Source organism: Drosophila ananassae, chromosome 2L (genome assembly GCF_017639315.1).
Source record: "Drosophila ananassae strain 14024-0371.13 chromosome 2L, ASM1763931v2, whole genome shotgun sequence".
Lineage (NCBI taxonomy): Eukaryota > Metazoa > Arthropoda > Insecta > Diptera > Drosophilidae > Drosophila > Drosophila ananassae.
In genome coordinates, this window is record NC_057927.1 from 2,685,253 (window position 1) to 2,698,358 (window position 13,106).

General features: G+C 38.7%; 6 protein-coding genes across 6 annotated transcripts; 2 read left to right on the plus strand and 4 right to left on the minus strand.

Annotated features, from left to right (window-relative positions):
* Positions 1-99: 99 nt before the first annotated feature.
* Positions 100-2,639, minus strand: LOC6500116. The gene is made up of 2 exons (XM_001953160.3): positions 2,444-2,639; positions 100-2,376 (listed from the first exon to the last, which is right to left on the minus strand). The coding sequence occupies exons 1-2, from the start codon at positions 2,615-2,617 to the stop codon at positions 1,858-1,860; spliced, it is 693 nt and encodes a 230-aa protein (XP_001953195.1). The 5' UTR covers positions 2,618-2,639; the 3' UTR covers positions 100-1,857.
* Positions 2,640-3,719: 1,080 nt separating this feature from the next.
* On the plus strand, positions 3,720-4,822 carry LOC26513910 (sperm-specific protein Don juan). Its single transcript, XM_014911741.3, has 2 exons — positions 3,720-4,078; positions 4,139-4,822. Exons 1-2 carry the CDS (start codon positions 3,862-3,864, stop codon positions 4,747-4,749), a joined length of 828 nt encoding a protein of 275 aa, XP_014767227.1. The 5' UTR covers positions 3,720-3,861; the 3' UTR covers positions 4,750-4,822.
* On the minus strand, positions 4,148-6,129 carry LOC6500115 (axoneme-associated protein mst101(3)). Its single transcript, XM_001953161.4, has 2 exons — positions 5,763-6,129; positions 4,148-5,709 (listed from the first exon to the last, which is right to left on the minus strand). The coding sequence occupies exons 1-2, from the start codon at positions 5,971-5,973 to the stop codon at positions 5,213-5,215; spliced, it is 708 nt and encodes a 235-aa protein (XP_001953196.2). The 5' UTR covers positions 5,974-6,129; the 3' UTR covers positions 4,148-5,212.
* Positions 6,130-6,317: 188 nt separating this feature from the next.
* On the minus strand, positions 6,318-7,410 carry LOC116654589 (axoneme-associated protein mst101(1)-like). The gene is made up of 2 exons (XM_032450012.2): positions 7,058-7,410; positions 6,318-6,994 (listed from the first exon to the last, which is right to left on the minus strand). Exons 1-2 carry the CDS (start codon positions 7,275-7,277, stop codon positions 6,402-6,404), a joined length of 813 nt encoding a protein of 270 aa, XP_032305903.1. The 5' UTR covers positions 7,278-7,410; the 3' UTR covers positions 6,318-6,401.
* Positions 7,411-7,898: 488 nt separating this feature from the next.
* On the plus strand, positions 7,899-10,594 carry LOC26514446 (axoneme-associated protein mst101(2)). The gene is made up of 3 exons (XM_014911803.3): positions 7,899-8,261; positions 8,370-8,978; positions 9,054-10,594. Exons 1-3 carry the CDS (start codon positions 8,069-8,071, stop codon positions 10,277-10,279), a joined length of 2,028 nt encoding a protein of 675 aa, XP_014767289.1. The 5' UTR covers positions 7,899-8,068; the 3' UTR covers positions 10,280-10,594.
* LOC6500113 (arrestin domain-containing protein 17) lies at positions 10,353-12,989 on the minus strand. The gene is made up of 4 exons (XM_001953163.4): positions 12,772-12,989; positions 12,086-12,241; positions 11,196-12,026; positions 10,353-11,124 (listed from the first exon to the last, which is right to left on the minus strand). Exons 1-4 carry the CDS (start codon positions 12,884-12,886, stop codon positions 10,970-10,972), a joined length of 1,257 nt encoding a protein of 418 aa, XP_001953198.1. The 5' UTR covers positions 12,887-12,989; the 3' UTR covers positions 10,353-10,969.
* Positions 12,990-13,106: the final 117 nt, after the last annotated feature.

The following is a 13,106-nucleotide window of genomic DNA, read 5'->3' on the forward strand; positions in this document are numbered from 1 at the left end:
TACCTATTAGTTATTTGTATTAATTAGTGAACAAACGAAATTTTATATGATAAAAAGTAAAAGATCGTAACTGTAGAGTGTTAATGTTAAAAAAAAAACAAATAAAAACAAAAATAAAACCAAGTTTATAAGCAAATTACAACAAATTACTGAACTTCATTGTAGGCAAAAAGAGCACACTGAACTTTTCTTTATTTAAAAAAAAACACCTCACCACCATGCACAAAGTTATAAAATTTATAATAAATTGATGGTGCATCCACCAAATAAACATTTTTGGCAACAATCCTTTCGGACTATGAAAATTAAACACAGAAAACGGAAAATTAACAGGAATTACTATACAAAAAAAGAACCTTTGGCAATTAAAAGAATGATAACAAAATGGGAAACAATCTCAGTCAGAAATCACACAAACAAAAACGGCGTTTCGGATACAAAATTCTAAAATTCAGGTATTAAATAAAACAAAAAATACAGATAGAGTTGTATAATGTTAAAAACAATTTTTGAACAAATTAAAAATAAAAGATGAACTATTTAGCTATATATACAAGTGAGGCAAGTGAATAGGATGAAAAACTTTGCAAGTACGTATACATTTATAAGGTGCTTTTATAACAAAATATTTGGTAGAGAAGCTAAAAAATCAGCGAAAAGGCCTCCTCCTCCCACATACATATATATACATCTATTTTTGTCGAAAGGCATTACTGTATTTTAAAATGCTTTTAAAATGAATAGGAGGAGATTTAGAAACGAAACCCAATGAAAGAAAAAGGGTACAAAACTCTCGTAATTCAGTTGTGAGCGATTCGCACATTTTGATGATAAGGGAGCGTGTGTTTTTTATAGTTTTTAATCGAGGAGGGCATTTTATCGTAGCTGAGAACCCCCTCAAAAATTAGAGCTAAAAATATATATATCTACATAAATCTGATTGATGACATCTCTAGTGGCAATCGAGGTTACAAAATGTTGTTTGCGGTTTGTTTAGTTAATTGTTAAAAGTTAAACGGAACCCAAAAAAAATTATTCTTAAGTCTTAATGATTGATTGCACAATTCTAAATATATAAAGCGAATCTTCGGTTTGTAGTGAAATTTCCCAATATATTATTTGCAATTAAATTCAAGGCTTTGTAAAATATTAACAAAGAAGTTAACTAATAAGCCAGTTATTGTGAAACATATTTTGTAAGCCACAAAACACTTACGACAAATTATGAATATTACAATACAATATACAAATACAAAACCATATACAGGATAGTGTTAACAAAGATTATAGTAATTACTCATCTAAAGAAAGTGTCTGAGATAGGGGCTATGGAAGCAAAGAATTTAATTTGTCATGGCGGTCAGCCCATGACAGCAACAATCGACACCCATACACAAAACCACTTGGATAAAACCCATACATAAATATATGTATAAATAAAAATATATATATGATGATAAATTTATTGAATAAATGAAAAATATACATTCATAAAACGAAAAGTTTTGTACATTGGTTTTTTGGTATGGGAAAATGGTTTTGGAGTTCACTCATATCACTCATACGCACTGTTGTCTGAGTACTTGGGATTGATTTTATCTTTTTTTAAATTTAACATTTAACATCTAATTTAAATTTCGATTTTATCATAAAACAAAATATTTTTAAAATGCATGTTAACATAATTAACTAGCTTGACAATGGAAGTGAAATTCGGAACACGGGGCGTATGAGTAATTTTCCCCCAAACAGACCATATGAAAAGGTCAGCACCAGAAATAAAACTAATTTTTTTTATAATAAATATAATTTATTGAGATTAACATAGCTTTAGGACTAAAAAAATTACCAGTCTTTCTAAACTACATCCTGCACCTCTACAGGCAGTTCGTGGAAAATACTTCTGGCTGAGGAAAGTACACTAATATCCGCACAGTTCTTAAAAGTTTCCTGAGCTCCGCAGCCCATAGCTCCCGTTCCATCCTCACAAACGCCCCAGTTGTTACCAGCCGTGTAGGTCCACCTCAGGACACAGTGGATGCAGTTTAGACTAGAGGGCAGTTGAACGGTTACCGGAATATCTCCAGTTGTGGAGTTAATGTAGTACTTTAAGGTATCATCGGTGAATTTCAGGGGATACTGATTGAAACATTCTTCCGATTCGCTTCCCTGTTCGTCTATATTGCAGAGGTGGAAGCTGAAGTAACCGAGATGGTTGGCAGTGATTTTTACATTAATTTCAGCATTGGTGGTGCCAGTGAAGGTCTGTACAATCACTCCACTGCCATATTTTCCACCCAACTCATTGGGACGCGGCTGCTCCAGACTCCAATCATCACCACACAGACCACATTGACCATCGTTTTCGGTTTGTTTCTGAAAATAATCATGGTATAAAACTTTTTAAAGACCCATTCTGTATTTAAATTTGTATAGAACCTACCCAGAATCCGCCACAGTAAACTCCACTATCGTCATAATTTGTGGGAGCTGAAGAATCGTAACGCCATCGCGAGGATCGGCTCACAGGGCTCAACATCATGCCGTGGGCTTCCAATTCGCCCAAAAGGCAAAAGGAACTGATTGCCAAAATGAGAGCAGTCTTGAAGAGTTTCATTTTCTTTCACTTACGTTTATATTTTGCCAAATCGTAAGCGGCCCGAAGGCTTATATAGTATTCCCCAAAAACTTATCAGTTGTCAAGCCATAATTGGTTGTTTTTGGTTATGATTTTTTGAACAAATAACCGTGAATTCCATTATCGCATTTTAATCTCAATTCTTTTTTTATGGTTATTAGTAGTTGAAATTTTGGCGAATTGTTAGTATCTGCCCTGAGAAATAGCCAAAACACCTATGACACATATAAACAATACCCCAAATGTTGGTAATGGAATCACTCCAATTTCTTAGACTGGTTTATTGGACTATTGGCAGTTTTAACCCCAATGCCAGTTTGATAACAGTTCATTGCTTGGAAAATACTCAACGGCAAAGTTAAAAATGTTAGCCAAGGTTAAAAAACATAAATATAAATATGCAACTAATAACTATTTTAAAAAATTTGTCACAACGTAACCATCCAGAGGCATCTAATGGGGGAAAAGACAAGAAAGGAAAACTTAATATTTTGTTCTTAGATTTTTGTGTTGAATGAAGAATAATCGATCCAAAAATCGTTTAAGGTATTCCGCTCAGGAATAGGATGAATACTGGCAAAGATACAGTCATCGTTGTGGGCCATATTGTCCTTCCCATGGATTTCCACATTTTAAAGGGCATGTCCCAAAAAATTTGAAAAAAAATCCAAAAAATATTTTGTTTCCAGGTTTTGATAGAAATTGGTAGAGAATCGGTCTCCAAATCGATGAAGGTATTCCGCTCAAGAATAAAGAATCTTTGATAAAATTTGATAGTGAATCGGTCCAGAAATTGTTTAAGGTATTCCGCTTAAGGATCGGATGGAAATTGGCCAAGATAGAGCCATCGTTCCTTCGATGTCCTTCGATGCAATTTTGTAGTATTCGAAAGGGGTATATCGATGTGAGTAAAAATAAAGTAATGGAAACAAGGATGTGTTGAAAGTTTGAAGTCGAACTTTTTGGCTACCAAATATTGTTAGAAAATACATAAAAAATCTGCGAGGTAGGCTGTGGTTAAGACCACAGTAGGCCATGAAATTCGGACTTGTCGTCGAAATTCCGTTGTGGTCAAGAGCCTTTCATCTATTATTCAGTCTACAACTTTCATTGGCACGGAACAGTTCAAAATTTGTATAGCTACATTTTAATTCCTTTTTTATTTTGGAAATTTTTAACAAAATTTTTTTCGTTACTTTTCTAAAATTGGATATAGTGTAAATATGTCGCCGCGCTCGGTATTTGCCTTAGGAAAATTTTCGAGCCTTTGTGTCCGTAGTACTAAGCACTTCTTCCAACCAATAGCCTGTGTTCGTTTCAATCATTTGGCTGGGTTTCTGCAACAGCAAAGAGTCCTGCGAAGATTGGACTCTTCCAAAGACGTTCCCGATGTTCACCAAAATCTACCAAGAATTCTGAAAGAATTCATTTACCCAGATGGTAAGTATAGATTAGGGCTCATGTGTGAATTCTTAAAAATGTATGGAAAATTTCGAATAGGACCTCACCACATAAAAACCATACCCGAAAATGCCCCAAAGAAAAATCCCCAAACACAGGAACAGTTCATCAAAGATCTGGAGGTCCAGAAGATAACCTGCAAGGGAAAGTGTGGAGGTGGCGACGATATGAAGAAAAAATGCGCCGAAATGGAAATGAAAAAGAAATGCGCCAGTTTAAAAAAGAAAAAGGGAAACAAATGTGGGAAAAAAGGTGGTGAAAAGGATATGGAAAAGAAATGTAAAGAAATGGAAATGAAGAAAAAATGCAAAAAGATGGCTGAAAAAGACAAATGCAAAAAGATGGCTAAAAAGGACAAATGCAAAAAGGGCGATAAAGACGCCAAACTAAAAAAGAAGTGCAAGGAGATGGAGATGAAGAAAAAATGTAAGAAAATGGCCAAAAAAGCGGAGGCAGATAAGCAAAAGAAAAAATGCAAGGAATTGGCCATGAAAGAAAAATGCAAAAAGATGAATGAGAAAAACAAATGCAAAGGTAAAGGCAAGAAGGGCAAAGGGAAGGCTGACCAGCTGAAGAAGAAATGCAAGGCTATGGAAATGAAGAAGAAGTGCAAGAAACTTGCTGATAAGGACAAAAACAAGAAGTGCTAAGAGACGCGGCAACCTTTTAATAAATTGTATAAACGTAAAAAAAAAAAAATTAAAAAAAAATTGTATAATCTTAGTTACATTTTTCACTGCATATTTCTGAATTGGAATAAGTTAATAATTCTAGTTTCTAAAATTTATGCTAGAAACTCTCGAAAGATAGTTTTAGGTCACAAAGATAGACCCAGATTGATTGATCTCGGTATGAATGAGTATTTTATTTTAAGCTCCAGAATTATGAAACATACTGGATGTTAACTAATACGTACTGTGGTCCACGTAAGGAAAGCAACATTTGTGTTTCAAATTAAAAAGGTTAAAGTTTATTTAAAAAAATTACAATATTTTGACTGTCAAACTAATAAATGCCGCAAAACTGAAGTACTAGACAGCAGCCTAGCACTTCTTACCACTCTTTCTCTATTTGTCCGCCAATTTCTTGTATATATATACTTTCCAATTCAATTCACTTTAATTTTTCCTTCGACTTTGAATCCTTGCCCTTTTTAGCCTTTTTGGCCTGTTCGGCCATTTTTTTGCATTTGGCCTCCTGGGCCAATTTTGCGCACATCTCTTTTTCTATGGTCTCCTTATCCTTTTTGCCCTTGCACTTTTCGTCCTTTCCTTTGGATTTCTTTGATTTGACATCCTTTTCTTTCTTGCTTTTACCTTCGTCATTGGTATTCAACTTTCTGCATTTTTTTAACCTGGCAAATGCATAGCATTTCTTTTCCAATTCTGATTTGCCACCTTTCTCACAAACTACATTTTTTTTCTTTTTTTTGGGCTTGGCGCATTTGTCTTTAGCAGCTAGTGCTTCGCATTTTTTCTTCAAATCATCGCCACCGCCGCATTTTTTTGAGCAAGTTGGCTGTTGTACCTTGAGATCCTTCAGATAAGCATCTTGTCCTTCAAGTATGTTCGGAGTTCGGACCTCGGGTACCGCTGTCTTCCAGACAAGTTCTGGAAAAAGAACAGATTTAATATGTCTGACTAAACAGGAGTCTTCAACTTACCACCAGGGAAAGTAAAAAGCTTGGGTAGACAGGGCGACATTTGAATGCCATTTTGATCCTTCTTTTGCGAATCATGGGGTTTTCGGAGGATTCGTATCTGTTGTTGAAGGGGCTTGGGATACATGCATGTTGAAGGATGAAATAGACGTTTTGTGGCACGAAAACATAATTTCGAGTACTTTCCTAAAGAGAAAGCGGTTCGCGATGACATAGCGACACTGTAAACACAATTTCAAAATTTGACAACTAATTTAGAATTGAAGCATGCCGAAATTAAAAAAAAATAATAATTTTTTTTTGTGGAATCTAAGAACTTTTATGTTCAAAGATAATTTCACAAATATTCATATGACGGAGGCATTGGGCCCTGCTGTTGTTGACGTTTAAATCATGGCTTATGATATTAAATAATTTAAAACGGATAAAAATAACTATCATGCCTCAGAATATCCTCATTGATACCTACTCTTCTGGTAATATTCATGTGCCCAATCTATGCCCATATTTCAACAATCCCTGAACTCTTAAATTGCTCTGCTAATTAAAATCCCATAATTAAAGAAATTTTATGTTTGAAACCAATGAGAACCAAACTTAGTTTATTATATAAACAATTATATGTCAGACTTTACAGGACTTTCAGCACTTCTTTCCATCTTTTCCATCTTTTTTCTTCTCGTCGGCCATTTTCTTGCATTTCTTTTTCATTTCCATTTCCTGGCATTTCTTCTTCATTTTCTCTTCTTTCTCTTTTTTGGCCATTTCTGCACATTTCTTTTTGGCCGCCATTTCTTCGCATTTCTTTTTGGCCGCCTGTTCTTCACATTTCCTCTTGGCCTCCATCTTTTCGCATTGCTTCTTGGCCTCCAACTCTTGGCATTCTTTTTTCAGCTTTTTGTCTTTTCTACTCATTTTTGTTCCTTTGCACTTGCTCCTGTTGGCCAAGTCCTTACATTTCCTTTTCAGTTCCACTTCTTTGCAGTTGACTTTTTTTGCACATTTTCCCTTTTTGCCACCCTTTTTCCCTCCTTTACAGGCTTTCTTTTTCTTCATTTCGGCACATTTCTTTTTGAGTTCCAATTCGGCACATTTCTTGTCCTCGCCACCTCCTTTTTTTGCCATACATGTCACCTGTCCCAACTCTAGATCCTTAAGGAACTGCTTCGAGGCCAGGAGCGTTTTTGGTACTACCTCCAGAGTCGTGGGTTTTGGGACATGATTTAATTCGAAACCTGGGAAATTTCAACATTTAAAGAAAGGTTGATAGGGATATGGATACTAGAGGTATCACTTACCGGCTCGGTAAAATATTTCTTTTTTCCAATTGGGCAGGATCTTTGAGACATCCTGGTCGCCTTTCTTGGACGGGTGAAATCGGCGCAAGACTTTTTGCTGCTCGGAGAGACCGCCATACTGATTCGAACTTACACTAGATGCGGGTGCGAACAGGCGCTTTGTGGCTTGCAAACAAAGTCTTGAGTACTTTCGTAAAGCCATCGCGGTTGCCGTCGACATACTGAAACAATTGTTTATATAATTTAGAATTTTGAATAGAAATTTAAATCCAAATATTTGGATAAAAAAATTAGAAAAGAATAGAAAAAGTGATCTAATAAGTTTATAGAGAATTTAGAGACTGAAATATTGTAATGGCGATGAGTTCGAAATATATTTAAAATTCATAGTTTAAATGACATTCATATCATGGCCAATTACACAGATAACGGTTAAAGCATTAATGAGTTTTTATTTGTTGCATTTTTCCATTATTAGCCATTTTTCCAAACTTATTATTCCCTTATAATAGTCTTCTATTATTTGTCTCACTCTGCGTATACTTAATATCACGTATACGTTCTGAAGATGTATATTTGGCGCTCTTGCTTACTATTTCATGCGCCATATTTGGCTTATATTTTTTCGCAATATATAGAAAAAACATATTTTTCTTATGCGTAACATATTGTATCTTAAAAGAAAAATCAAATTCGAAGGGTCAAGCCAGTGAGTCACCAAAACTTCAACTTTTCACCCACTTTTTAGATAATATCTAAAAATGGGTTCCCTTTTCAGTTTTGGTCAGTAGGCTCCATTTTATCCCTTGCTATGGAATTAACGTCATTTAATATACAAATTATTGGAAATAGACATACATTTGGATTTTAGTTCCGAAATTGTAATGGCCGAAACGGTGCCACAATTTTCTTAGCCTTTCCATTATCTTAGCTATATCACTTTAGTTTCAAAATTTCATGTTAACATTTCGATATCAAAATTAACCATATTCCAAATTAAGCTAAGTAAAGATGTTAAAACGGGCCTCATTGGCACTGAGCCGCTTTCCGCTGGCTTACTGCCGCACTTCGGGCGGACGGACACGGGTAACAAGGAGTATCCGGACTTTAGCCAAGATTGACTGGCGCTGGAAAGCAGTTAAAAAATCGGATGCGGATAACCAAAAGCTGCTAAAGCTGCGAAGCGATTTAATATGTCAGGCAGGTGGGTTACTAAAAGAAATATATATATTGTGCATTTATTTCGCATCGATTTTTTAGTTTTATTCAATTTATTTCTTCTCTTAACTGATATTCAAATATTTATTATTAGATGTCAGCTCGAAACCAGATTGCTTGCCTGACATTCGTCCTGGGAAGACTGCAGTTAAGCAGGGCGAAGGCCATTCGGAGGGGAACGAACGCGTGCAGGAGCTCGAAGGCTCGGTCGACGTTCATCCAGAGCGAAGGCCGTTCCCGGGAGATCTGCGCTTGGAGCAAAGATTCCTGGAAGAAGAGATACCCGGTTTTGAGCTGATGAATCACAAAAGCCTTCGAGAAACAGCCAGCCATGGCGGAACGTGCAAGTCCAGCAACAAAAAAGGCCATGGAAAGGGTAAGAAAGGTGGCAGGCGGTGTATGGCAAGTGGGGGCGGGAAAAAAGGCGGCGATGGCGACGATAAGGAGCTGAATGCATTTTGCGACGCCATCGAAAAGAAAAAGCAGGAAAAGTTCGCCGAGGATTGCAAGACAACAGCCTTGAAGGAAAAATGCAAAAAAGATGCCCAAATAAGGAGGTGCAAGGAAATGGCCTTGGCGGAAGAGTGCCGGAAATATAATTTCGCTAAGAATTGTCTCAAATGCATAAAGTTGGCAAGGGGTGAAAAGGAGGAAAAAAAAGATGAACAAGATGAAAAGGAGGAGAAAGAGAAAAAAGATAAGGGTAAGATTTAATAAGTTATAAGATTTATATTAACAAATTTAATATATATAATATTTATCTCACGAACTATTAAAGACGATGAAAAAGACGAAAATGATGAGGATAACGATGAAAAGTGTAAGGAAAAAAAAAAGGAATTATCCGAGGACGAGCAAATAGCCAAGCTTAACAAACAGTGCCAGGAAATGGCTGACCGCCTCGAATGTGAGAAGCGGGCCAAGATCGAGGCCATAAAACAGGCTTGCCGGCTCCAGGAGATTCGCGAGGCTTGCGAGAAATTCGAAAGGGAGGAGAAGAAACGACTGGAAGAGGAGGAAAAGAGGCGAGCTGAAGAGGAGGAGCGTCGCCGGGCCGAAGAGGCAGCTAACAAGCAGCCCAAACTATCCGAGGAAGAGATTAAAGAAGAGTGGAGAAAAATGGAGGCTGAGGCCATGTGCAAGGCCAGGGAGGTCCAAAAGGTACTCCAGGAGGCTGCCGAGCGGGCCAGGGTCCGAAAGGCTATACTGAAGTGCCAGGAGATAGAAGCCATGGAGGAGTGCCGCTTGGCAGCCGAAAGGGCCGAAGCCGCCAGGCAACAGGCCGAATGCGAAAAGGCGGCTGCTGCGGCTGCCGATAAGGACGCAGCCGAAAGAGCTGCCAAGGAGGCTGCCGAGCGGAAAAAGTGCGAGGAGCTGGCCGAGGAGGCCATGTGCCTGGCCTACAGCGAAAAGATCGAGGCCGAAAAGAGAGCCCGGCGAAAGGCACAGTACGCCAAGGAGGACCAAGAATACGATCAAGAAGTCGCCCTCGACCCTTGTGCCCAAAAGCGCCTCTCGAAGTTGTGCAAAAAGTTTGCTCAAGAAGACGCATGCGAAAAGCTGGCCAACAAGGATCCTTGCGCCGAGGAAGAAGAGAGACGGGCTGACAAAAAGTGCATGGAACTTGCGCTAGAACAGCAGTGCGAAAAGTTAAAAAGGGACGCCTTGTGCCGGAAGCTAGAAAAAAAGTATAACATCACGCCAAAACCGCTAGTGGCTCCATCTTCCAATGAGAAAGGTGAAAAGCCTGCCCCCGGAAAGGAAGTCAAAAAGACCGCTGCCCAAAAAATGAAAGAGGCTATCGTGGCCAAATGCAAACTAATGGCCAGAAGGAAATTAAAATCAAAGAAAAAGAAGGCAGATGCTCTGAAGAAACGGTGCAAGAAAATGGCCGCTATACAAAAATGCAAATGCGACAGGCTTAAGAGAAGGAAGGAACGACTCGAGAAATATTGCAAGAAAATGCGCGAGGAAAAGGCCAAATCCAGGACCAATCCGAAATAATAAAAAACGGCCAATTATCCTGGTTACCCCAATTTTGGTCCCAACATAATAAGGGAAACTCGAATCAACTTTCTCACAATCAAGTCGCACATTTTAATATCCGTTGAGTTCTCCCATTTTAAACAAAGCCATGGGCCCTTCAAAGCCTTCAAATTTTGTGGCCCCGTAACAACTTTGCTTTCTTCAGTGTGTTTTATTACGAGAAGTGTCGTATATTGGTTTTAGGCACTATTGCTGGCATATTCAAAATTTTAAAATAAACATTTTTGAGCACAGAATTTGATATAACCAAATACTATTTTAAAATTAGCCTAATTGTGCGCATTTTTACTCATTTTTTACGTGGCCGTAGAAACAATGGAGCTCACTTTCTTTTCTTTAATAATTATATAATATTAAAAAAAAAGCAATAAACAAACTTTTCCTAAAAACCAACAAATAATTTGCAAATAATAAATATCTCTTCACATCCTTTCCGCACAAATCGATTTTTAAGATTCAATTATTTTGGACGGGAAACTTTTTTCGTATAAATGCGAAGCAAAATAATATAACAAAGGGAAAGATAAGTCTTTCCGTAAAAGTATTAGGGTTTCTCTCATGTTAAACCCATATAGTGATAGTTCAATATAGTGATTCAATAATCATGAAAAAATTTAATATCATTGCGCGTCTACTTTGGAGATTCTTTTAGTGATTCGCTGGCGGCGCTGTAGCATTGTTGAACTGGAAGGTTGGATAACGAGGAGCAAAGTTTCCGTCGCCGATAATCTGAGTGTGCTCCGAGTCATCACGTCCGGCAATGGTCGGTGCACGGTACTGGGTCTCCACAAACTGCGGGGGCGCTGAATGAATAAAAAAAAAAATAAAGTTTCATTAAAGTTTCTTTAGTTTCTGTTAATTATTTGATTCTTACGTATATTGGGATACAAAGAGCCACCTCCTCCGGTGCTGTCAGCTACGTTCCAGCCCAATGCTCCTCCAACACCATCACCCGCCGGCGGACTAGCCGGACTTACTGGTTGAGTAGGTGCCAGCGAAGGATCTTCGGACTGGACGGCCGGCGGGCCCAGCGGCTTCACGCCCGATAGTGGAATAGTGCCTAATGTGATAGGCACCTTGCCAGTGAGATTTCTATGTGGCCCACTAACATCACATTCTACATGCAGATCGTAGTCAAGGGCGATGATGCCACAGTTGAGAAGGTTCGTTGGCGGTAACGCCGGAATCTCCAGCTGCTGCGTGAACGTACGATTCTCGCTGCCGTTGACCGGGCCGACACTGAGATTGGCGATTATGACCTTTGACTCTCGTTTTTCGCTACGTGGCTGGTTTGTGTGGAAAGTGACGAGTTTGCGAAGCTCGAACTTAACAGCAGTAAGGTTGACATTGCTGGCATTATCCACCTCGCAGGTGATGGGCAGAATCTGCCCCGAAACATAACCTGTCTGCGGTATGCTCGTAATTACGGCCAGCGGTCCCGAGCGACAACAGAAACAGCAGAAAGACTTCTCTAGTTCCAGCTTAAAGGGCTCCTTGACGCGTGGATTGAGATTCAAGTCAACTGGGGCAATAACAGTAAAGGCCATCTTCATATCCTGATCAAACTTCCAGGGCCGATCCAGTGTTACCTTGATGGTGTAGCGCACATGGCCGAACTCACCCTCGAAGGAGGAGGGCAAGGTGGCCGGCAGGGCGCAGGTGAAAGGGTAAGTGTGGGTGCCAGGCGGCAGTTCCGTTTCGGAGCCTATAAAAACAACATCCATTAAAATATCTTCATTTTAATATATATAATTATGTACTTACTGTTTTTTCCGCCCAACAAATAGTATTGAATCCTGAAGTACTCCTCATGACCCTTTAGCACGGTTGTCTCATTCTCTGTCTTCCCCTCACTGCTGGTCACCGAGCGCTCCTCGGTCCACTCCGTGTTGGCCTCGCCCAGGAAGCGAATGATGATGCCTGAGCGGAATAAGAGTCTCGGTTTATTGAATGACAATCTACTGCGTCACAAAAACTAGCTATAAATAATATGAAAAGCCCCTCGCTCTTGCTATAGGAATGCCGGCGGATGACATCATCGCCCGTCAGCAGCCAGCATCGCCCCAATGTTTGATGGCCTCCAAATTCCATTTTGTAAAGCTATTGTCGCATACTTTCTTTTGTGTCGTATTGTTGGTTAGTTATATGCTGTTATCGGAGAAAGTGCATTTCTTGATAAGGTTCAATAACCCCTGGGTGTGAAAAACAAGGTCGTTAACAACCCCTCCTCCACTACGTGGGCGGTGCACCGGCCAAATGTAGCCTCAAATGTAATCATGAAAATATTTAAGTCTCGTTTCCAAACGCATATGTCACGCAGTTGTTTTACGGCTCCCTAAGCTACAATTATTCACAACTTATTTCAGAGGTTTCGTCACTTTCATGACTAATAGTACACAGTTGGTTTTTAATTAACAATCCACAAAAAAAATATTTAATTTTGGACTCACCTCGCACTTTTTTCGGCGAGTCGAATGTGAATTTCACCTGGCCGTTGAGAGTCTGCCCGGCATAGTATGTGTTCCAAGGATTGTCGAGCTGCACTTCACAACCTTTAAGGCCCATTTTGAGATTCTTTTTTAGGCACTAGCAAACTAACGACAGTTTCAGTCTGTTTTTAAACTCGATTTGGTCGCCGAATTCAGAGATTGGTGATGAGCAGTATTGAACAGTGTTGGAAAATGTTAAAGAAAACTGACGATAGAAGAGGAATAACATTTACCTTTTAAAATTTCAATAAGAATACAAAAAGTACCTATTTTAGTTCTGCATGTTATAAATTAAT

Coding starts and splice junctions, on each gene's coding strand:
- LOC6500116 (XM_001953160.3), bottom strand. CDS start 2,617: ATGAAACTCTTCAAGACTGCTCTCATTTTGGCAATCAGTTCCTTTTGC. Junction 2,377..2,443: donor TTTACTGTGGCGGATTCTGG/GTAGGTTCTATA, acceptor GATTATTTTCAG/AAACAAACCGAAAACGATGG.
- LOC26513910 (XM_014911741.3), top strand. CDS start 3,862: ATGTCGCCGCGCTCGGTATTTGCCTTAGGAAAATTTTCGAGCCTTTGT. Junction 4,079..4,138: donor AGAATTCATTTACCCAGATG/GTAAGTATAGAT, acceptor AATTTCGAATAG/GACCTCACCACATAAAAACC.
- LOC116654589 (XM_032450012.2), bottom strand. CDS start 7,277: ATGTCGACGGCAACCGCGATGGCTTTACGAAAGTACTCAAGACTTTGT. Junction 6,995..7,057: donor AGAAATATTTTACCGAGCCG/GTAAGTGATACC, acceptor GAAATTTCCCAG/GTTTCGAATTAAATCATGTC.
- LOC6500115 (XM_001953161.4), bottom strand. CDS start 5,973: ATGTCATCGCGAACCGCTTTCTCTTTAGGAAAGTACTCGAAATTATGT. Junction 5,710..5,762: donor GCTTTTTACTTTCCCTGGTG/GTAAGTTGAAGA, acceptor TTCTTTTTCCAG/AACTTGTCTGGAAGACAGCG.
- LOC6500113 (XM_001953163.4), bottom strand. CDS start 12,886: ATGGGCCTTAAAGGTTGTGAAGTGCAGCTCGACAATCCTTGGAACACA. Junction 12,027..12,085: donor TTTGTTGGGCGGAAAAAACA/GTAAGTACATAA, acceptor TTGTTTTTATAG/GCTCCGAAACGGAACTGCCG. Junction 11,125..11,195: donor CTCTTTGTATCCCAATATAC/GTAAGAATCAAA, acceptor TTATTCATTCAG/CGCCCCCGCAGTTTGTGGAG.
- LOC26514446 (XM_014911803.3), top strand. CDS start 8,069: ATGTTAAAACGGGCCTCATTGGCACTGAGCCGCTTTCCGCTGGCTTAC. Junction 8,262..8,369: donor CGATTTAATATGTCAGGCAG/GTGGGTTACTAA, acceptor ATTTATTATTAG/ATGTCAGCTCGAAACCAGAT. Junction 8,979..9,053: donor GAAAGAGAAAAAAGATAAGG/GTAAGATTTAAT, acceptor GAACTATTAAAG/ACGATGAAAAAGACGAAAAT.